Source organism: Sphaeramia orbicularis, chromosome 1 (assembly GCF_902148855.1).
Source record: "Sphaeramia orbicularis chromosome 1, fSphaOr1.1, whole genome shotgun sequence".
NCBI lineage: Eukaryota > Metazoa > Chordata > Actinopteri > Kurtiformes > Apogonidae > Sphaeramia > Sphaeramia orbicularis.
Genome location: NC_043957.1, coordinates 28,107,181 through 28,129,331, shown reverse-complemented (window position 1 = coordinate 28,129,331; position 22,151 = coordinate 28,107,181). Strand labels below are relative to the sequence as shown.

Sequence of the window (22,151 nt, the reverse complement as noted above, 5' to 3'; positions counted from 1 at the left end):
CTAAAATGTTTAATAGGTGTTGAGCCAGTAATTCTATTAATAATTCAGGTAAAATGCAGTTTGTCACCTTTTCATGGTCATCAGACATGATCCATTAGGGCGATTAGACACTGAATGTAAATGTTTGATTTTGTTTCACCAAGTTTTATGGTAAACAAACTGTAAATCATCTCTCAAGTATCACCTGAGAAAACACTACTTAAACATCTGAGTAAGTATATTGTATGGAATGTTGTGTATGTTATTTTCTTGATTGATGCAACTCATGAATGTAACAAATAATCTCATATTTTCTGATGTTTTATGTTTTTAATGATGTTTATAATGGTTATTGCTTTTAGATCTGCGTTGTTATAAATGTGAATTGTGATGGTCATGTATTGTTATGTTCTGTGCTTTCTATTTCCCTTCTGTGTGGACCCCAGAAAGATTAGCTTGTCACCTTGGTGGCAGCTAATGGAGATCCTTTTAGACATTAAACATTCAACAAGTGTAAAAAAAAAAAAAAAAAGGGGAACATAATAATGAAGAGTTAAAATGGGAAAACTGCATGCAAAGAGGAAAACAATAATGATCACCAAAAATCTGGATTTCATTTCCATTCAGCCTTTTAATACTTCCAGACTCTAACATGAACCTGCTAAAAAAACACTGCATTGAAGGACAAACAGTCAAACATATGATCAGAACAGTAAGTCAGTACATATGTATGTTTTTACTTACATATGTGTCAGCCATGACTGAATACAGGTTTAGAAAAATGTAGACAAATCTCTGACATATATAATAATAAATCAACTCTTTATCACACAAATAAAATAGGGGTATGTGTTATAACTTTTTTTTTAGGCCAGACTTCTGAGTTGTCACAACACACACAGGACAGGTGGAAGTTAATAACAATGTCAGTTCTATAGAATTAGTTTCCCAGCAGGCCACGCCTATTGGTAAAGTTACACAATACTGGAAAACTGCATCTAAATAGAATGCAGTCATCATAAATACAATTCCACCTTTGCTTTACCTGCAATGACAACAAAAGACTGTATGTACTGTACTAAAGTGCAGTATTAGGTTATTAATCACCTTATTTAGGAATTATGACAAGTTGTTGCAGAATAGAAACAATCCTCATAGTGTAGGGTAAACATCACCAAAAAAACAGAAAAAAGCAAACAACTAATGGAAAGAAAGAAAAAAAAAAAACAGAAAAATTGTGCTACACATTTAAAACCAATGTCTAAAATCAAGATTATATATATTAAAAAACAAAACAGGACAGACAGAACCTGTAAACTTGTTCTGTAGTGTAGTAAAGATGTTAAATCCCCACCCACACTCTTTGTATATATGCATTTCAACTCTGAGCAGGAGATGGAAATATAACTTAGAATTGAAAGCAGAACTAGTTGATAGAAGGTGACTCGACACTGAGTTCAGACAATGAATCCAGTTGAGTAAACAAAGAAAAAAGTGCATTAGATTCTCTCTCAACACTACCAGTTAATATCACACATATTAATTAATTACTACTTCATATATTTACACAGAAAAATTTTCAACATGTCTTCACTCCATTTCAGTGTTCTCCGTTTAAGTACACTTGAATGTAAAGTTAAATGTAGATTTCTTTTTTCCAGTTTTCCGACAATACAAGGACAATGTTTGAAGTTTTTCTACTGTCTCTCATCTCATATTGCGCCACATGTAATCACACAGAGGCACTCTTATTGCTGTTAGAAATGTACGACTGCAGCACACAAGGACTAAAATCTAGAATAAAGCTAAGATTGAGAAGTTAAACCGGGAAGACGCAAGACCTCACCTCCTAACATCCCTACTTAGTACCAAGCCAGAAGTAATAGTGATGCTCTGTTGTGAAGAGGAACTAAAGTAGTTGATCCAGGTGTGAGTAAAAGCAGAAACAATGATTGGAGTCTGAAATTTCTTGGGCATACAAGCTTTTTATCTTAAATAGAGTAAACTAATGTTCTGGTCTTTGTGTTAGCAATATTGCTATTGGTGTACAAAGACAACTGTTTGGTAAAAGTATTATGTATATTCTCCTACAAAGCCTGCACTGCACACTGAAATCCCATCATGTACGTTATAGTGAGTAGAAGTAGAAGATGTTAACAGACTGAAAGAAAAACAAAAAAAAAAACCAAAAATACAAACAACTTGGCTGTGCTTTCAATCATATAATAAAGCTGTAATTTCCTTCTTCCAATTTGCCATCTTCTAGAAACAATTTGCATGAATAATCTAAATGCCCAAATAAAATCACAGCTTTTGATATTGCAAGAAGGAAAAAAAGGCTGTTGTGAAAATCAGTTTGTGATAAATAATTTTAGCTAAAGGAATAATGTAGCACCGTAAATCATCATAATATCAAAGGCAAACTCTGAATCACACCTTTGTTTGTGACTTTTCATATGCTTTACTTGTCAAAAATAATTGTACAAATCGAGAACATTAACAACAATTCATATATTATACATATTTTTTTTTTAAGCCACTCACACCTGTGTAATTGATACCTCCCATGTGCTCTAAAAGTAGTTGAACAGATTTACTTTTAATCTGTAATGAACTAAAAACTGTCGGGTGTTGATTCATTTGGATTTTTAATAGCGTCTAGGGCAAGAAAAAAAAAAATCCTACGCAGGAATGTCCCACAAAAACAAACACGTAAATTATAAATTAAATAGACGGTCTCTCTATTAAAGCAAAATTTGTATATTTGGGATGAATTAAAAAGGGTGGAGCAACCTGTTACATAATGAAGGCTGTACCATAAAACCCTGGGCTGAAAGAAACAGCAATGACACCGATAAAAAAACATCAGTGTCCGCGAGGCAGTGACAACAAAGTCCGACCACTAACCAGCTGTAATATTACTACAATGCTACATGTGCATTGTGTTTATGTTCAGAGTGAAGCCCGGTCCCTTTGGGTCTGAGAAAACCACAGCTGGAACAGGAAAGAAGGTGAAGAGATGAAGCTAAGCGGCTGTTGGACTTGCTTCTTTGCTTGTGTTGTCGTCGAGGTGGTGGGCCGCTTCTCACCGTCTTCTCATTTGGTTATGTTGGACTTGTCCTGCCAGTGATCAGAAGATGTCAGGGCACATGTCCCAGTTGCCCTGGTCCTTCGCCTCCCAGTAGCCTCCTTTGTAGACATGTAGGGTCTCTCCGGATACAGGATCGTCGAGCTTCTCGAACCACAATGCTTGGTAATTATCAGGGTGGGCGCCTGGAGAGAAGGAAAATTGTGAGCTTGTGGAGAAGCTACTAAAGAAACCGCTTATCCCTGACAACATATCATGCTTATGTTAGGCTGATATGTTCTCAGAAAGCTGAAAGACTTAGAGATAGATGCAGAAACTCTCATATGAAAGCGCTGTCATCTCACTGAGGATTAAATGGAGCAGCGACATGACATAGAAAACAATCTTGGGGATCAAAGTCAACTGGTCACATGTAGGACTAGAAGCACTCGGAGAGCGCAGACCTCCGCCAAGGCTGATCAGTGGCCCCCCCCCGTGGGCCCCCCCCACCCCCGATCACCACCAAAATTTAATCATTTCTTCCTTATCCCATTTCCAACAAACCCTGAAAATTTCATCCAAATCTGTCCATAACTTTTTGAGTTATGTTGCACACTAACGGACAGACAAACAAACAAACCCTGGCAAAAACATAACCTCCTTGGCGGAGGTAAATATAACCCTGTAAATCACTGCATTTTATTAATACTGGGTGGTATGATTTACTTTAAGGACGTCAGACACATTTGTCTAGAGCACCAGCCCTGGTCCTCAAGAGCTACTATCCCGCATGTTTTAGATGTTTACCTCTTCCAGCACACCTGATGGTCTTTATCACGCTTCTGCAGAGCTTGATGATAGGCGTATCATTTGAATCAGGTGTGTTGGAAGAGGGATACATCTAAAACATGCAAGATCCAGGCCCTAGAGGACCAGGACTGGACACCCCAGATCTAAAACATGCAGGATAGTAGCTCTCGTGGACCGGGGTTGGTGATCCCTGGTCTAGAGTAACAACTATAATAAGACAAAGGTAAGTATGAATACTTACTAGACAAATTATGTAGTTTTAAGCAGTGATTAATTGGTAGCAAAATAATACATTTTTTAGAAGTAAAAGTTGGCTGTGATTGTGCCGTATGGGTCTCAACTAAAATTACTGAATAACCTCAAAAAATTAAATCACTAGAATTGCAGCCTTATGTTAGATTTATGTTCAGTTCCAGATATATTGATGTATTTAGTTATGTTTATTAGTTTGTTTTTAATGTTCACAACAGTTATACCATTTCTAAACAAGTCAAAGATGGTTCATTTCTGACTACTGATATTCTAGCTATCCTTTTTTAATTTGCCTAACTCTCATTGTTTCATTGACATTTAAAAATCCACTATCGGTTAATCTATATTTTCTCTTCACATATAATCTTGCGTAGAAATACATCTCTTCAGGGCGAAATGTCTCCCTAAGATTTTGTCACATTCATTTAGTTAGACCTAAATTTCTGCCTATAGATGTAAAGTTCATGTTTTTGTGTTGTCTTTACTAAAAAATTATGATAAGTTGTAATCGAGGTCATTTAGTTTTGTGATGATGTACGGAAACTTTAAGCTGAAGATCAGTTATTATTCTGTTATCTGGCTGATTAATTGTAGCCTAATGGCATCTAGATTGCAGAGGCTACAGTAAGGGCTACACTTAGTCTGTTGTTTCTTTTACAAAAGCACAGAAATAACAAATTATGAGACCGATCTATATCTGTACATTAGTTTTCACTTAAGCTCTATTAGAATTAATTATACTGACATAACTGTCCCACTGATGAAGAATCCATCAGCTGTGAGTCTTGTTTGTATTAGTCTTGTCTTAAGACATGTCCGGGAATAAGATGGCATGGACTTGGAAATGTCTCTCACAAAGCTTTTAACTCAAGTCTTCCAATCCCCCATGTATATTTTTAGTCTTCAGATGCATTTTATTCCAACAGAGGCTGTTAACTTCAGACGTAGAACCAGGACACTTTAATACAATTTGTTTACCACTCTAGTAAAAGGCTTACTGAACCTATTCTATAAACTACAGCCTAAAGCTACGGTCACTAAAACTCCTAGACCTACAGGACCAAACGGGGATAATGGGGCGCAACACTAATGGTACTTGCTTTTCACTGGCGTTCCATAAGGACCTTCCTTGCCTTCCACTAAGAGGGCAAGTCGTAAAGGATGTAAGAACAAAATGATGGAAAATAAGTGTAACGTAAATTCAATTTAACTGCTACAAATTGTATGTAAATTGGGCTATTTTTAGCTCACAAGATAAGAATACTTGCTTAAGTAAGGGAGGAGTGATGGTCCATAAGGGGCTGAAAAAAAGAAAATTAAAGGATGAATCTCTGTAATCTGATGACGACAGATACAAAGATGAGCAGAGAGTGAAATGTGGGGGGCTACTTGCATGCAACCGGAGTGTGAGGGGGTGAGTCCTCTGTGTCAGCTGAACACCAGTACAAACAGGTATAAGATAAGTCAACTCAGAAACAATCCCAATCATACACAATTCCCAATTCCTTGTAAGCACTGTGTGTAGCATCATGAGCCACATGTCACCTAAAAAAACCAAAGGATCTGTAATGAGACCATGACTGAGACTGTGATCATGAACACATGCAATTGTAATCATAGCAAACCAGAAAACATTAGCTTCTGTCAGCCTCTTCAGTCTTTCTGCTTGCACTAGGCAACCTTTATTCAATTTAAGCCATAATGTAACTCTTATGGAATATAATAATGTAAGTATTGGCATGAAGAAAAGATGTGATTTCCTAATCCATGTACCTTCATCTTAACTCATTCTTATTCTCAAAATTGGAAAATGAGCAATTAGGCTTTTTAATTAATAATGTTTGTAGCAAAGTTTTAACTGAGATGTTTTATATTTGATTTTGACCTTAAAACACAATTCTGTGTCATTCTTTTGTTTTAATTTATATTGTAAAGTTTGTATTACATTCATTCATTCATTATCTGAACCTGCTTTACCCTCACTAGGGTCGCTGGAGCCTATCCCAGCTACTTACGGATGAAGGTGGGGTACACCATGGACATGTCACCAGTTCATCGCAGGGCTGACATATAGAGACAAACGACCAATCACTCACACATTCACACCTATAGGTAATTTAGGTAGATGCACCAATTGTGAAGTTCTGGGTCGATACTGACGAACAACATAACTATACTTTTGATAGTTGCTACTGATATCATTTGCCCCTTTTGTATCGTTCTACAGTACTGTGCAAAAGTCCTAAGCCAACATTATGTTTGTTGGTTTAGTAAAGTTATAATGACCACACATATGTATTTCTCAGCCTCTGCATTAAGAGTCAATCTGGATCTATGGGAAGTACACACAGGAGAAAAAAAAGTTTCAGGGAAAAACAGCTTCTATAAACCAAAGTGGTAGTATGTAGTGTGACCTCATTTGAACATGTCTTTAACCCTTTTGTTCAGACGATATGAGATTTATTGCATTAATTTTCTGATGTTTCATACCAGGTTTCATTCAACACGTCAGATGTTTCTAATTAGCCCCTTTTACACAGCACTTCTGTTCTGGGAATATTTCACCTTTATTCCAGAACGATGTCTGTGTAAACGAAAGTGGGATCATTTGGTCCCACCTCTGTCACAGTTCTGTAACGCCTCTGGAGGTAGTAACAGAGCCATGATAAAGGTGGAATCATGATTCTGGAACGCTATGTAAATGGAACACCTCTCGTTCCACAGCCAAAGTGTGACGTTTTGATGACGTATTGCATGTGCGACCCCCACACCAGGGGATTTAAAGATGAACGCGGGCTGTGTACAGTAAACAAACAAATCAACGCAAGCAGAAAGATACTGAAGTGGGGAGACGCTGAAATCCATGAGCTGTTGTCACTACGGGCAGAGGACTCTATGCATGCGAACATTTGTGGAACGGTGAAAGACGGGCCAACTCTGGAGAGATTAGCTAGATAGAAGATATGCTCGGGGTATTTCCAATGCACAAGTTATATGTCACACTATACACTGCGCTGCATCATCACCCCCTTGATTCCAGAACGCAGGTCCACTGTGTAAAAGTCCAGCCTGTCTCACCTCTGTTACTCCTTTGGCTTGGCTGTGGAAATCGGTCAATATTGACAAAAACGTGGGATCACCATCTCACCTCTTTTCCAGGATCTCTAACTAAACGTGAAATTGTTGGTGCCAGTGATCACATTAAATAGTGACTTTAACCTTCACAACCAATTTAGTTCAGCCTTTTAAGTCTTTAAGGCTGTGCACAAATTCTCTGTATTTCCTTGCTGTTTGTGAAGAAAAGAGAATGAGAAATAAATATGTACGCTCATTTCAACCATGCAAAAACAGCAAAGTTAAAGGTGGATAAAATCTTTTACATAGTACTGTATATTTTTTTAAAGCCCTGTTTTTCATGTCAAAAAAAGAATGATACAAATGTACATGGATTAGTTCCTGCTCAAATTGCAATTTTTCAAATGCAGTTTCTAGAAGCTGTAAGAAGCAAAATCTCTGTCATGGGGCCAATTTGCATTCCTGAGGACATGTGAAACCACTTTGTTCATGGAAGACTTCTGTGGCTGTATCATCTTTTCCTGTCACAATGCTACACAGAGTACCTCTAAAAATCCATGCTTTACATTAAGCAGTAAAGTGATACTTGCTTTCATCAGAAACCTCACTTGCTTGTGTGCCAGCCTCCCCTGCATCAGCTGAATAAACAGAAATGGATGAGGGGATGGTACAATGTGAATGACATAGAACATTTCACACCTGTATCTCTCACATACAAACATACATGTGTTTTACTGCTACACTCTATATAAGGAGTAAACCAGGAGAAGGGAAAGGCATAGAGAAGAGTACTTGCTTTTCAGGGCAGAGTCATTGATTGAATCCTCAGTGACAGCTTAAGGTTGAGACAAAGACAAGCAGACAATGCATTCCAAGACAGAGACAAAGTGGAAAAAAGATGAATGGACAGAAAACAAAAGACATGTACAGGAAAATCTCTTTGCATTTTCTTTGCTATGTTCCTCATCCTTATTTGACTATACAACAGTTCTCAGTAAACCTCCCACACCCCCATATCACACCATGTGCAACCACAAAGTAAATATATAAATAATATTTCATTTGATTTCTATATTTATATAAATACCAAATTTCTTATTTTTGTCTTTATGTTTAATTTTTCACTCATTTGTGGTTTTTCTACTCGTCTTTTTCACTGCACTCGCTTGTGTGTTGCTGCTGTTAACAGTGAAATTTCCCCACGGTGTGAGAAATAAAGTCATATCTTATCTTGTCTTACCTTCCTCAGGTGAGTTGACAGCCTTCACAGCCTCCCTCTCCCTTTCTCGACGGGCGGTTCGCTGTTTTTCTTCTAGCCGCTGTTTCTCTGCATTGGCCTCATCCCATCGTCCGTCCTCCATTAACCGCTGGTCCGGCCGCCGCCTGCTGTCTGTCGGTGCTATTCCCTCTTCGGGTTCATTCAGTGTTAATGCAAGTGAGGAAAAGTAATACATGTTCTCTGCCCCCTCTCTGTGAAATCATAGAAAAAAGACATTGAAATACTTTGGTCATATATTTCATCCAGAGCAAACAACATATATTTCTATCAAATTTCAAAACAATTGTATCATCAGCAAACTTAAAACTTACGGTAATGGGTTCTTTTTCCAGATTTCTTTGGCTTTGAGCGTCTGATACACAGTCCTCTGTTTGCCTTCAGTGCCGTTTTCACCTTTACTGCTCTGCATTACCCTGCTAAACTCCATCTTCTCATCCCAGGTTCCTGACAACACGTAATGGGCTTTCCCATCCTTATCTGTCACCACTCCTGTTACCTGAGATAAAAACACAGCATTAAGTTACAAATGTAACAGGCAGCTCTAAGGATTTCATTGAAAATATATCAATACAGGCACTGTGCAGGTAATCTTAGTGATTATTTTTTTAAACGAAGGATAATCATCAAGCCATTTCAAATATGTAAATATTTCCAAAACTGTAAATTTATATTTTTCCTCATAAATAATCATAATAATTATTTACACATACAGCTCATATAGTCACAATTATTTAACAAAAGTAGTAAAGTCAAGTTAAAACCCACCTTTCTGGGTACATCTCTGGAGAAGTAACTGTAAGGTGCGAATTTGAGGTGACAGCGGTCTCCTGTCCGGTGGTTCACCACATCTATCTCCCCTGACTGGAAGACAGGATGAAGCACTCATGTTTACTGCTAAGCTTTCCATGATGTGGCTTTCAGACACAACACAACATAGCTCCCACTGAGCTCTGAAATGCATGATTTCCAGTAATGTGCACTGCACCACAGCAGGTTTTTACTCTGCCCACCAAAGCACATGTGCAGCTCACAACAAACCTATGTATTTGTACAGAAAAACCCTTCTTAGAATTAAATTTTTTTTCTAAGTGAGCATGTTAGATTTGCTTTCACAGTCAGGAAGCTGGTTGTGTGTAATGTGCAAACACAGATTAGCTTTTCAAAGTGTTGCTCTGAAAAAAACAAAACAAAAAACAAAACTGTAGAGTGAGTTTATATCTTCATTATTTCCCACAACATACAGTTAAAAAAAACTCTAGGAGCATCTCACTAGACAGAAACAAAACAAATGATGTAATGATATAATCTCACAAGTGGTTTTGAAAACAGTTTTTATGTGAGCACAGCACACAGAAACATTTTATCTGAAAGGGTCATAAAGACGTCTACTTGTGTGTAATAATGTTACCTGGTCGATCCACAATTTTCCAACAATAATATTGTGTACTGTTGTAGTAACTTTCTTCCATGAGTAGTGATTGTTGCTTTTCTCAAACAGACATTGGATTGAACCTGAGAAAAGAAAGACAGTTATTTAAGATGGCAGTAGTCTTTCTATAACCTTCTCAAATACTTTATTTTTTAAATGTTATATTTTTGAGCTCCCCATATAGCATTAAAGTACAGTGCCTGGCCACAAAAAGTCTCCACCTGGATTTAACAAAAAAAGGAAAAACCAATGAGGTTTTTATTTCTTAAGCAATCATCAGTTTGATAGAGTGCATAAAGATTGGTCGATGCCAGGATTCATCAATAAAACATCTTGGTGAAAAAGTTGTGATGGAAATAAATGCTGCGACATGTACTGTGGCATATTACTTGGTATAAACAATGTCATGGCAAATTTGCCCTGTAATCAAGTCTAAAGGGCATCCAGTGAAATACTGTGTGGGACTTTTTTGGCCTGGTCTGTGTAAATTGTTCCATGCTACCTGTTTTCCAAATATGTGGACATGCACTCACCGAGGGGCATGATGGACAGATATTTTCCTCTAAACTTGCTAGCCAGAGTAATTTCTTGTCTGAGGCTCCAACCCTTTTCAGAGGCAGCATGGTGAGCTGCAGCAGGTGGATGGTGACTCACCTGAGAATGGAAGATAACAAGGTCAAGATCATATGAGGATGATGCTCTTGTTCTGATTCAGTGTCTCAGGATATAAATAAAATAAACTGCAATGATAAGCTGTGGCTGGTGTTTTTGTGGCTTTATTAGGTCATATTCGTTGGAAAGTACTGTCACACAGTTAGTGACATAGCGGGCCACCGACAGGTAAGATGGGAATGATTGACAGCTACCTACCATTCCTGTTAGCGAGACTATTTAACAAAACAAACACCAAAATGGCATCAAAAACAAGTTATCTCAGCAGTTGTACTTACTTATTTAAAGTAAGTATTTTTTTTATAAACACTTAAAATCTGTTTTATTTATTGACATATAGAGGACTGTTGTTTTCCTTGTATTATAGTTTTGTTTTTTCTTAATCAGTTTAACTTGCCTGAGTGGCTCAACTTAAGATGTTTAATTTTTACTGAAGCCTGTTTTGCTTATGAAGTGTAATAGATTGTGGCATCTTAGTAGACCATCTAAACTTTAGAATCTAAAGGGTTTAGGAATCTCTTCATCATAGTTTGACAAACTAGGGGCCCCCAAACAGCATCTTGCTTGGGCCCCCACAAAGCTAGAAACAGCCCTGATAGAAAGCTTGCAGTTATGAAGTTCAGCATGGACAACTTGATCAATACATCAGGCTGAATTCCTGCTGGTTATTTAGTAGATGTAGGTGTTAGCTGCAGTCACTTTGGTTGCAAGAATGTGACAAAAACTGTCTTTGAACCTCTGTGATCGCCTGATGTAGCACCGATGTTTTTTCCTGTGACCAAAATATAGTTCTATATTTCTTTCATGTGGAACAGCCAAAAATCAGATAGTGTATACCTGGTGTAAGAAGTTTACAAGTAGTGTGTGACTATTCCTTGATTTTACTGATTGTCATAGCATGCCAAGTGTGTTCAACTGTTCAGTGATATCTGGCTTCTGACATACTTGTTCGCAGAGGGAGCGGTAGCCACACTCTCTGAGCCGATCAAGCTCAAAGGTCTCGCCCAGCAAAGGATTAAAAGGTTTTCCTGTGCGGTGAACAGTAGTAGAGTAGGACGAGACTGTGAATGCAGCGACGTAACACATCTGCTCCAGAGAGCTCTGACATTTCGCAGCCTTGTCCAGCAGCTCATAGTACTCCAGATCTTCAGACAAACGTTGCAACATTGAAAGAGGCTCATTGAAATTAACCTGGTAGGTACAGCGTGAGAGAGACGGAAACAATGAATTAATACCTCTGGTTTAAGTATTAAGGATGCAGTTGCTTAGATTGCATACTTCACATGCACAGGTTTCTTACAGGCATTGGGATCTTTGAGAGCTCCTTTCCAATGCAGTTCTTCATGATGCTCCACAGATTGAGGTAATAATTAGGTTTGTCGGGGATACGAGTTCGTCTTTGTCGAACTGGCTCAAGCTCAAGGGACTGTGGAGAGTCCGGATTAGATGCCAAAGATAGTTCATCAAACTGAAAGAATAGAAACTAAATGTCATAAATTGAAGGTTTCATGTACAGAGGAAAAGTGTAACACAAATTAGTACATGGTGGGAAAAGGGATTTTAACCCACATTTACAGACTGATCGTCCATTCCAGTCTCACTGCTGATCCCACTAACGTTGCTACCAGATCTCCTGGTGGACACAAAAATAAAGTGTTACATTTAACGACAAAACAACACACACAGAGAGGGAATTGTGGCTGCTACAGGACAGCCTTACTAACCTGTGATACTTGGGATCAGCAGGAACAGTAATGAACTCTGCTGGATCTTCCATAGCATCAAAGAACTCATTGTCATCATCTTCATCACTAGCATCACCTTTTCCTGACACACCACCTAAAGCCAGAAAATGAAAATGGAGAAAATTTATTTCTGTAAGACAAAAGGGAGGAAGCTTCGATCTTGGGAGGAAAGGTCAAACTCCAAGCATCATTTATCCATTTCATTTCATTGTACTGAGATTCCAAAATTGGAAAATTGAAAACATTATTTGTTTATGAATCTGACAAATAAAAACAAATAATGGTTTATTATTTGTTTTTACATTTTATGTTCATGTCGAAAATGGGAAATGAAAGACACAATCATAGGCTTAACTTGGTTTTGAAAGTATAATTTATTTAATCTATGTGACCTGATAATTCACTACAATGTTAGAAATTAAATCACGCACATTTAACAGCAAATGTCAATCAAGCTAAATCAGCACTGAGTAATATACTGAATTAATTTAATCATGTTTTTGCCTTTTGCATGATGTGGAAAATGTTCACGTAAAATTGGCTTAATGCTTTCTCTGGAGACTTTCTCGCTCAACAAAGATTCAAAATATATCTAAGAATATATGTTTCTTCAGTCACTGGCTAAGAATGGTGTGTTTTCTATATAAAAATATCTATTTTATATGTTAAATATAATCTGACCATGTTGAAGGTTTTATGTTATTGACAGAAAAAAAAATAATAAAAAAATTGCTCATTACATTGAAAAGATGATAAACAAATAAAACCCGAATTTAATTTTGTGGTCTAATGAGGAATCAAAGCTTAATCTAACCTAAACCTAAATTTGACCAATGGCCATTATTTCATTTCTTATTTTTAATTTGAACATAAAGTTTACGTATGAAAAACATGCTGTTATTTGTGTTGTTGTAAGTAATAAATGAATAATGAAATTATTAAGTATTTTTTCATTTGACATATTTGGATTTTCAATTGAATACAAAAGCAGCTATTGACAGAAAGATTTGCCAGTCAGGTTTTAATTTATCCTCATTTGTTGTTAAAAAGACAGGGGAGCTGGGAATCAGAGTCTTACCTTTGTTAGCTAAGGCAGGGTTGCTGAATGAAGAGGGCAGGACTGTAGCTCCTCTGAAAGCCCTTTCTAAGTGGTTATGCTGTTTGGCCAGCTGCTCCAGTGTCTCCTCCAGTCTTATCCTCTGGTCTCTTTCAGCCTGTAAGGCTTTCTGCCAGCGCTTACTGTGGTTCTGGGCCAGTGACAGGAAGTCTCGACATGCCTTGTGGAGCGTACAAACACAAGAGCAAATGCATCAGCAACTCAGCAACAATGGTGTATAATTATCAGTGACTTGGATTTGTGTGATTTACATTGATCATGGCATTAGAGGTGATTCGGAACAGTGTTGCCCTCTCTGTGACTTGTCTGATCTTTTCGCCCATGTCACCTCCGACACGAAGCCCCTCCAGCTCAGACAAAGACCTGTGTGTGAGGCAGGAATATTGTTAATGACAACAAACAAATAACAATTAGGTGTGAGAAAAACATTTTCCACTAATTGAATTACAGCAACTGTGTTTACAAAACTAAAATGATAGAGAAATCTAAATAATTTGAACTGCTACAGTTTATTGTGTTGTACCAAACCTCAAAAATAAAACTGCATGCATTTGGCAAGCAAGGTTGAATTGTGTGTAGACAGTTGTTAAACATATCTGTGCCTGTATTTAATTTTTTTTACACTTTTGTTATTGTGTCCTGCTAAACTTTTTATGACCTTTTTCTAAATCTTGTGCCCACATTAAGAAAAATTAAATGACTGAGCAATGAAACACAATAAATACAAATGGTCATCCCTTTGTTTCTTTCATTGGTTCATCAAACATTGTGAAGTTTGATAACTTATACCTTTGGAGAGCAGATCCATGTTTAACAATGAGATCATTGCAGGTGGTCAGGTCTTCAACTTTGCTGCCAAGTGTGCGTAGTGTGGACTGGACTTCTGAGTTACGGCCCCCTCCACCCTGTCCAGAGGTTGGGGGCATAGCAGGGCACTCATCACCGGAGTCATCTGGTGATATATGACCCAAAACAACACCATGTCATGAGAAAACACCGAAAATACCATGGGCAGAGAAATACAGATTATGTCAGACAGGCACATGCTGTTTATGTTTAAGATTCTATGAAATTTGAATATTATGTCTCAGTCTCTTTGTTCCTCTCTCACCAGATTCAGCCTGCATGCGGACAGCTTTAGCCTTGGCAAGTTCCAGAGCAGTGATCCAGCGCTGACGTTCCACTTCGGAACTAGCCTTTAAGTGATAGGTCTGTGCTCCACCATTGGAAATGACAAAATTGCACGAGTCCTCCACAGCGATATTAGCTGTGGCCAAGTTGATGGTGCCACGACATGTGTGGCCCATTTCTGCCTGGGTTCTGGAGAGGAACAAAGGATACACTGAACGAGGGCTTAGCTTATATGTTTCCATCAGCCACTAATAAATATTTTCATGAAAATTGTCAAATCATGTCATGTCTTTGTGTTTAAAAGCTGATTTTCAGTGATGCTTGAAAATTGAACAAACCAGATAGTTAGCTTTGTGTTTTTCAGTTGCTGGTATTTAAGAAGGATGAGTATATTGCCAAATAGCTGAACATTTTACAAACCCCTCAGTGCAAAATATAATAATACAATGATAAAACAGAAAAAATAGCAAAATACTTAAATACTTGGGAGTGTTTTAGATTCAAGTGCAAAAAACATTAACTGAAGTAATAAACATAATCAAATTAATACTTTTAATTTGGAAGATAACAGTAAAATTGCTTCAGAATGTGGAATATTAATGTCTTTGCTATTATAAACTACAACTAACTTACCTATAGTAAGACAGCAGTCCATTGCTAAGAACAAACCAACGTCTCTGGTAACCTTTTATATAGTTTGTCCATTTGAAGAGCCAACCCTTATATGTGTCTCCTGGGGTTGGAGTAGGGGGTTTAGACTCCGACATCACAACAGCCTCTGGTTTCACTAGTTGAGGTTAGAGCCTGTGTTAACAAAAACATTTATCACAATCACTGATGTGTAGGACATTTTGATCTAATGTACAAGGGTATGCTGAAAAATTCATAGGTTAACTATGATGTCCTGGGCAAGGCCATGTATGTATTTTCCACATAGCTCCCTTTGAGGTCCTCAGTTCTTCAAAAAGTACTGCAGTGCGCTATTAAGCCTGTTCTCACTTTATTTCTTTCCACCAAAGTATTTTCAAAGCAGGACCTTCAGCTTCTACAACTACCAATTGTTTTTAAAGTCACCTATTAGCCAATGAAAACAATCTTACTTGAAAACAAAGGGCTGAATGTACAACATTAATTTTTTAGCCTACTACTGCACCAGACTGTGGAGGCTCTGAGCAGCTCCTTCAGTGGCAGACTGATACACACACAAAGTAAAACGGGATGCTACCACATGTCATTCACCCTTACCACAGACAGATACACAACACAATAGTGTAGCTCTTTTGTGTTTGTCTCCCATCTGAACTATCTGACATACTGCAATTCTACCTCTTATGGAAATATGTATACAGGTTGTAAAGTTTTCTTACTATTATTATTTCTGTATTGTTTACCTTGTATCTTTATACATGTATATTTCCTTGCACTTCCTGTTGCTGCCATAATCAGTGAATTTCCCTAATGTGGAATCAATAGTTTTATCTTCTCTTATTGTTACACATTTGACTTAATATGCATTTACACATTGTTCTTAACTAGATTTTACAGATATGCCACAAGGTTCCGAAAACATTTTAATGTTACTTGCATTAAATGCCAATAATATTAGATATAGCCTAATATGACAGAGTTTATCCGTCTCTAGCAGTATCCTCAGCAAAATAGTGGTTTAGCTTGCAAAAAAACCCCTTTAATTTATACTAATAACTACGTTATCACAACTCTACCTTGAAAGCTTTAGAAGAATTTGGAATTACATTCACATGAAATTGAGATCCTCGAGAGTAACCTAATACTTAGTTAACTGGCTGCATCAATAAGACTTACACATGCTGTAATATGAATAAAATTGCAGCTTCTGTTTTACATCTACGCAGGTAAAATAATTCCAGCCAAGCCCAAACGTCCTTACTAAAGTCTCTCTTTTTTTTTTTTTTTTTTTTATCTTGCAGCTTAGACTTACCTTGCGTCGGCGCTATCTATAAAAACAGCCATAAAAAACAGTGGAGTATAGTCGTGTCTCCTAATAATCTCTTAAGCTAACCTACTGCGCTGTAACAGCAAGCCACAAAGATTAACACAAAATAGACACTGTCATATTCACTCACCAATTATGCCAGCTTGACAGACATGTGTGTCAAATACACGCAGTTTAAGAAGGTACTTCGTGGAACGAGACGCGACATAACAAACATTAAAGCTACTTAAAACACTGTCCGTCACTAAGCTTCATGCTAGCTAAAAAACAGGAAGCTGTCAAACGAGCTGACACGTCGAAAGACGATGCTAACAATTATCTGCGGCTGTAAAATTCAAGCGTTTATTTGTCCCATATTTTAGCAACATAAAGATAAGTTATCTGTTTGTAACACTTACCGTTTTTATGCAACACTCCAGCCATCAATGACATGCATACGGCTAGCTGTTGGTGCTGTAGAAAGCGACGATGACTGGCTAGCATTAGCTTTGCTAACTACTTTCCTACAGGTTGTGCAACAGAATAAAGTTCGAGTTAGTTCACGAACCAGTCACTTCAGTTCCAGTATCCGGACCGGACACGAACACACCGGGAAAACAGGTGGCAAAACGACTTCTACCGCTTTGGAAATCTACCCACCTGGGATTTTATACAGAAATTCAGTAAAATAAACCCTCAAATTAATTATTTTTAGTATCTTATGATCTCAATGTATGTGTTATTTGTTAGAAAATTGGTATGTGTTGTCAGTAATATTAATAATATCATTAATAATATATACTGCTCATCTCTTTATTGAATTTGTAATATTTTGTGTTATGCAAGATTTTTAAATCAGATTTGTACACACATACAAATTGTACTTTACAAGTCACATTCATGACTAAATGGACTGTTTACGCGTCACTGTTGTCTAATTATTAATGTTATTATCAAATTAATGAATAACGTAGAAGGTTAAGGTTATGTCATTCTGGGTCCCACTAGTTTTCTAAAAAGAATGAGTGGACAACCTCTTTCATACAGCTGCCTATGTAATATCAACACAATTTTTAATGAAAATGAGAAAAATGTACTCATATTGGTTTTATTTTAATTTTTGTCTCCTTCTATTTGTGTAACAGACAGTTGAATTTGCCTTTGGGGGTGCATAAGGTGAAATATTGAAGAGTACTCCATTCTACTAAGCAAAAGTCTTTCGTTCAAAATCCTACTTAAGTCAAACTACTCATTTTGCAGACTGGCTCCTTTCTGTTGTATTATTATATATTTGTTAATTCCTATATTAGTATGGAATATTTAATATTGCCTATCATATACAGGCACTTGTAACAGCATTATGGAAATAATTTAATAATTACACAACAATATTTTGCACACTTATTTATGTACATTTCTTACACTTACCATATTGATAGTATTTGTCTCGTAAACATTGTTCAAATTTTGGTTCTAATTGTGTTTTATCTAGCTAGCAAGCTAGCTAGCTAGTTATAGATCTAGATGTGTGTGTATTTAAAGCTTTTTATATTTATGTGTGTATTATACAGGTACATCTCAACAAATCATTATATCATCAAAAAGTTGATTTTTTTCAGTAATTCAATTCAAAAGGTGAAACCCATCTTTATATATAGATTCATCACATACAGACTGATATGTTTCAGGTGTGTATTTTTTTTCATTCTGATGATTATAACTTACAGCTAATGATACCCAAAATTCAGAATCTCAGAAAATTACTTAATACCAATAAAAAAAAAAAATGAACACAGAAATGTTGGACAACTAAAAAGTATGAACATGTACAACACTCAGTACTTGGTTGGGGCTCCCTTTGCATTAACTACTGTGGTAATGTGGCATGGCATGGAGGCGATCAGCCTGTTGCCTTGTTCAGGTGTTATGGAAGCCTAGGTACCTCTGATATGGGGCCATGAGCTCTTCTGCATTATTGGGTCTGGTGTTTTGCATGTTCTTCTTCATAATAGGTCAGGTGAGTTTGCTGGCCAATCAATCACAGGGATACGCTGGTCTTCAAACCAGGTATTGGTACTTTTGGCAGTATGGGGAGGTACCAAGTCCTGCTGGAAAATGAAATTAGCATCTCCGTGATACTGGTCTGCAGAGGGAAGCATGAAGAGCACTTTTTTGTAGTATTGATAATTTCTTTAGTGCTACTTTTTATTATATTTACACAGAGCAACTATATCAGAACAATTTCCCCTGGGGTAAATAAATTATTATGACTCTGATGATGTAGTATATTGGGATAGTAGTTTAGATCTGTAAACAGTACTCCATTATATGTTTCAATTTTAAAAAAAGTTAAAGGAACAAGTCAAATAAATAGTCGTGAAATAAAAAGTGCAATGCTCCCCTCTGCTCTGTAACGAAGTAGAAATATATTGTTACTCATAATTATACAAAGAGGACTTGAATAAATGTGTGGTCTTTCCATGTCCAACTTTGAGTGAATCAAATATATAGTTATTTAATCACATAGGTAACTAGTTATTTCAAACCACACAAGAGATGGCAGTCAAATTTTATTAAATGTGTGTGATGTTTTTAATGTCAGTTTAGACCATAGGAATCATGTTGAGGACTAAACTTGTGGTCTTGGCTAAAATGAGCCATTTCAGTATTCAAATTCCCCAAATACAGAAAAAAATTAACAGTTAATAATTGGTGATTACTACCTTATGTATTTGTATTTCGAAAACAGTGATGCATACATGTTTTCAGTGAATCATTAAGTGATGCAACACACAAAACAAATACCAAAATCTTTTTTTCTGATTTTATTGTTCAATGTGTTATTACAACGACACTTGGATGAATTAAACATACAACTGAAGCATCTACTTGACTTAAGAATCACTTAATGTATGTTAACATCTGGGTATATTGCTGGTAGACACTTTATTTATTTTGTGATGGTATTTGCATTCATACTCTTTCCGCTCCCACTAAGCACAATGTATGGTGTTTTCTGAGATTTCTGCTTCTCTTGAAGCAAAGCCACAGTCCCAAGAGGTGTGTCACTGCTGCTCATCTTCTTCAGCAGCGCTTCTTCCTCCAACTTTTTCATCCTCCTCTCCGTCTTCATCTTTCCTGAGCCTTTCCCATGGAAACGATGTGACAGCTGCCTGAAAGCTTCTTTTGGAGTGAGTTTCCTTCCGGACTCATCCACATACTCAATCTTGACATCAGGTTTATAACCATCCTTGTCCTTGAACTCCTGTGTGAATCCTCTATATTCTTCTCGACGACTGTACTTGTCGTCAAAGCCCATCTTGTCTTCAATGCAGTAGTCGCCGTTGGGCAGGGCGCCTTTTGGTGCTTTGACACGGGCCACTTTCTGCATTTGAGTGTCCAGCAGGCCTTTGTTTTTACATAACAACAAAGCAGCAGCAAGGCCAGAGTTGACAATGGGCTCTTCATCCAAAATAGTGGTGGAGGCTGTGGAAAAGTCTGGTTGTTTCTGTTCTTCATCCAAGTTAACTGTGCTCCACCCAACATTTTCATCCATTTCTGAGTCTGAATCCCCAGCATCATCTTTTTCTTCTTCCTGTTCAAAATCCATGATGTCTTCTTGGTCCTCCCTGTTTCCTGACAGACCGTAAGTTGGAATATCTCCCAGCGTTCTGCAAAACTCAGATGTAGCATTGAACACAATGTTGTTCCTTCTCTCAGGGTCATTATCACGATCACCTTTGTTGAGCATCTTCAGCTGCTCTGCCACCTTCTCCCCAGAGTCTTTGAGGAGTTGCTTTTGCTTCAGCTTCCTTTGTTTCTCTAGCTGTTTCTGAAGCTCTTGTTCAGCCTCATCCTCCTCAATCGCAGCTGGCTCAGGTGGTGCAAAGTCTTCGTCATCGCTGATGTCCATTTCTGCCATCCTGACATCATCAGACATTTGGGGAATGTCTGGTGGCAAACTGTTTTCATCTTCCTTTATTTCCTCACCATTTTCATCCACCTGTTTGCGACCCCGACCGCGTGTCCTGGAACCAAAATCAGAACTACGAGTATCATCTAAGGAAAGATCATCTGCAATTGACTGCTTTTCCTTCTTTCTGATTTTCTTCACACGGCGTTTTGTTTTTTTAAAGCCAACCATCTCTTGTGGTGTGTAGTACTCTGAGGCAATAGTGAGAGCAGGCATTTCCAAAGACTGAGCCTGATTTCTTAGAGACTCTTTCATGGCTTGGAGCTCCCTTTCTCGTTCTCCATCAGCAAATCCCCCTGCACTCAAGCGGAAACTCTTTTTCTTTTCCCCCTCAATCTCCTCATCATACTTTGACAGCACAGAGCGAGATTTAAAAACAATCATGTCATCCACACTCTCCTCTTCTTCATATGGCTTGTAGTCAGGTTTTTTCTTTCTCAGCTCCACATTCTTTTCAGCCTTTTCCTTATCCACCAGTCCAACATTTTCGAGTACATCCTCCTCCTCTTCAAGCACACCTTTATCTTGCAGCGTCAGGATGACACTCTGGCCCTCACTAAATGAATCCACCTTGTGTTGTACTTTGAGTCCTTTTAAATCTCTGGCTGTGTATGCACCCTGTTTGCTTTGACCAAACTCCTCTTCAACCAGACTGCTCACACCAAACTCCTCATCCATCTCTTCCAGGAGTTTGGCTCTTTTCTCTGCCATTTCCTTTTCTTTTGCCATTTTTCGGCTCTTCTCCACCCAAGCAGCTGTGTCATCCAGCCAGTCATCCTCTGCAAGCGTTTTGACTTTTCCCAGTTTTTGGTTCAGGATGCGTTTTTCTTTCATGGCTGCGAGCTTCTCCTTTATGTCTTTCTGCTGCTGGATGAGAATGGGGTTAATGGTCTCTGCTACAACTGGTTCCTCTTTAGTTCCCAGCTCCTTCTTGGTTTCATTCATCTCAAGAGGCTTCAGCCCCAGCTTTGCTCTGAGCTTGTTAGTCTCTTCAATGCTGAGAGATGCATCTCCGCTTGCAGACTGGGGTTCAATTTCCGTATTGCTCCCTTCATATCCAAGATCTACTTTCTCCTTTTTCACACGGGGCTCACCGGTGCTTCGTTCGCCTTTACTGCGGCTCTCACGCCCGCTTCTCTCCCTGGATCTGGAGCGTTTGCGTTTGTCCTTGTCCCGGGTCCCATCACGGTCTGAGTCTCTTTCTCGGTCCTTGTGGCGATGTTTCTTATGCTCACGGCGGCGCTCCTCTGTGTCCTTGTCGCGGCTCTTTTCCTTGTGTTTCTTTGAAGAGCCCATAATTACTTCTTCTTCGTGAACGTTGGCTTACAGTGTCTCTTAAGTAGGTGTTTAGTAGAAAAAACGTAGCCGAGTTAGCTCCTTTTAGCTACTTAGCTTAAGTTAGCTTTAAAAGCTAAGCGGCTAATGGCGAGGGAACTCACGGCGGAAAACAAAATGTAAAAATTGGATTCCAAATAGTACGCTATGTCGAAGACAGGTGAAAATGAGACATATATAATGTCGTTTTCTGTTCTTTGATTTAATCTACTCTGCTCCGCATTTCAGTACACAGCTCGATGATAAACGAACTGCGAACGACAATATTATACTGCATCCGGGAAATCACTTCCTGTATCCTATGGTAAGGAATGCTGCTATACCGCCCTCTAT

General features: G+C 37.9%; 2 protein-coding genes across 8 annotated transcripts; both read right to left on the bottom strand.

The window, feature by feature from the left end:
- Positions 1-590: 590 nt before the first annotated feature.
- osbp (oxysterol binding protein) lies at positions 591-17,044 on the bottom strand. 7 transcript variants are annotated; one of them, XM_030134080.1, is made up of 21 exons: positions 16,930-17,044; positions 15,190-15,360; positions 14,537-14,745; positions 14,215-14,377; positions 13,677-13,788; positions 13,387-13,585; positions 12,288-12,402; positions 12,133-12,196; positions 11,864-12,031; positions 11,509-11,754; positions 10,425-10,545; positions 9,871-9,974; positions 9,228-9,323; positions 8,774-8,958; positions 8,424-8,653; positions 7,980-8,018; positions 7,774-7,821; positions 5,502-5,540; positions 5,377-5,409; positions 5,209-5,247; positions 591-3,252 (listed from the first exon to the last, which is right to left on the bottom strand). In XM_030134080.1, the coding sequence occupies exons 2-21, from the start codon at positions 15,321-15,323 to the stop codon at positions 3,110-3,112; spliced, it is 2,487 nt and encodes an 828-aa protein (XP_029989940.1). In that variant the 5' UTR covers positions 15,324-15,360; positions 16,930-17,044; the 3' UTR covers positions 591-3,109. The 7 variants fall into 7 exon arrangements, with proteins under 7 accessions (XP_029989940.1, XP_029989949.1, XP_029989956.1 ...); XM_030134089.1 differs by lacking the exon at positions 16,930-17,044 and adding an exon at positions 16,662-16,800; XM_030134096.1 differs by lacking the exon at positions 7,980-8,018.
- Positions 17,045-19,320: 2,276 nt separating this feature from the next.
- On the bottom strand, positions 19,321-22,104 carry sart1 (spliceosome associated factor 1, recruiter of U4/U6.U5 tri-snRNP). Its single transcript, XM_030134042.1, has one exon. The coding sequence runs from the start codon at positions 21,777-21,779 to the stop codon at positions 19,461-19,463; it is 2,319 nt and encodes a 772-aa protein (XP_029989902.1). The 5' UTR covers positions 21,780-22,104; the 3' UTR covers positions 19,321-19,460.
- Positions 22,105-22,151: the final 47 nt, after the last annotated feature.

Bases quoted from the DNA above. Each gene is read 5' to 3' on its own strand.
- sart1 (XM_030134042.1), bottom strand. From the start codon at position 21,779: ATGGGCTCTTCAAAGAAACACAAGGAAAAGAGCCGCGACAAGGACACA.
- osbp (XM_030134080.1), bottom strand. From the start codon at position 15,323: ATGTCGGAGTCTAAACCCCCTACTCCAACCCCAGGAGACACATATAAG. The intron at 10,546-11,508 runs GTATGTCAGAAG...TTCCATTCTCAG, and splicing joins ACCGCTCCCTCTGCGAACAA to GTGAGTCACCATCCACCTGC. The intron at 8,959-9,227 runs GTGGGTTTTAAC...TTTTTATCTCAG, and splicing joins CCAGAGATGTACCCAGAAAG to GTAACAGGAGTGGTGACAGA.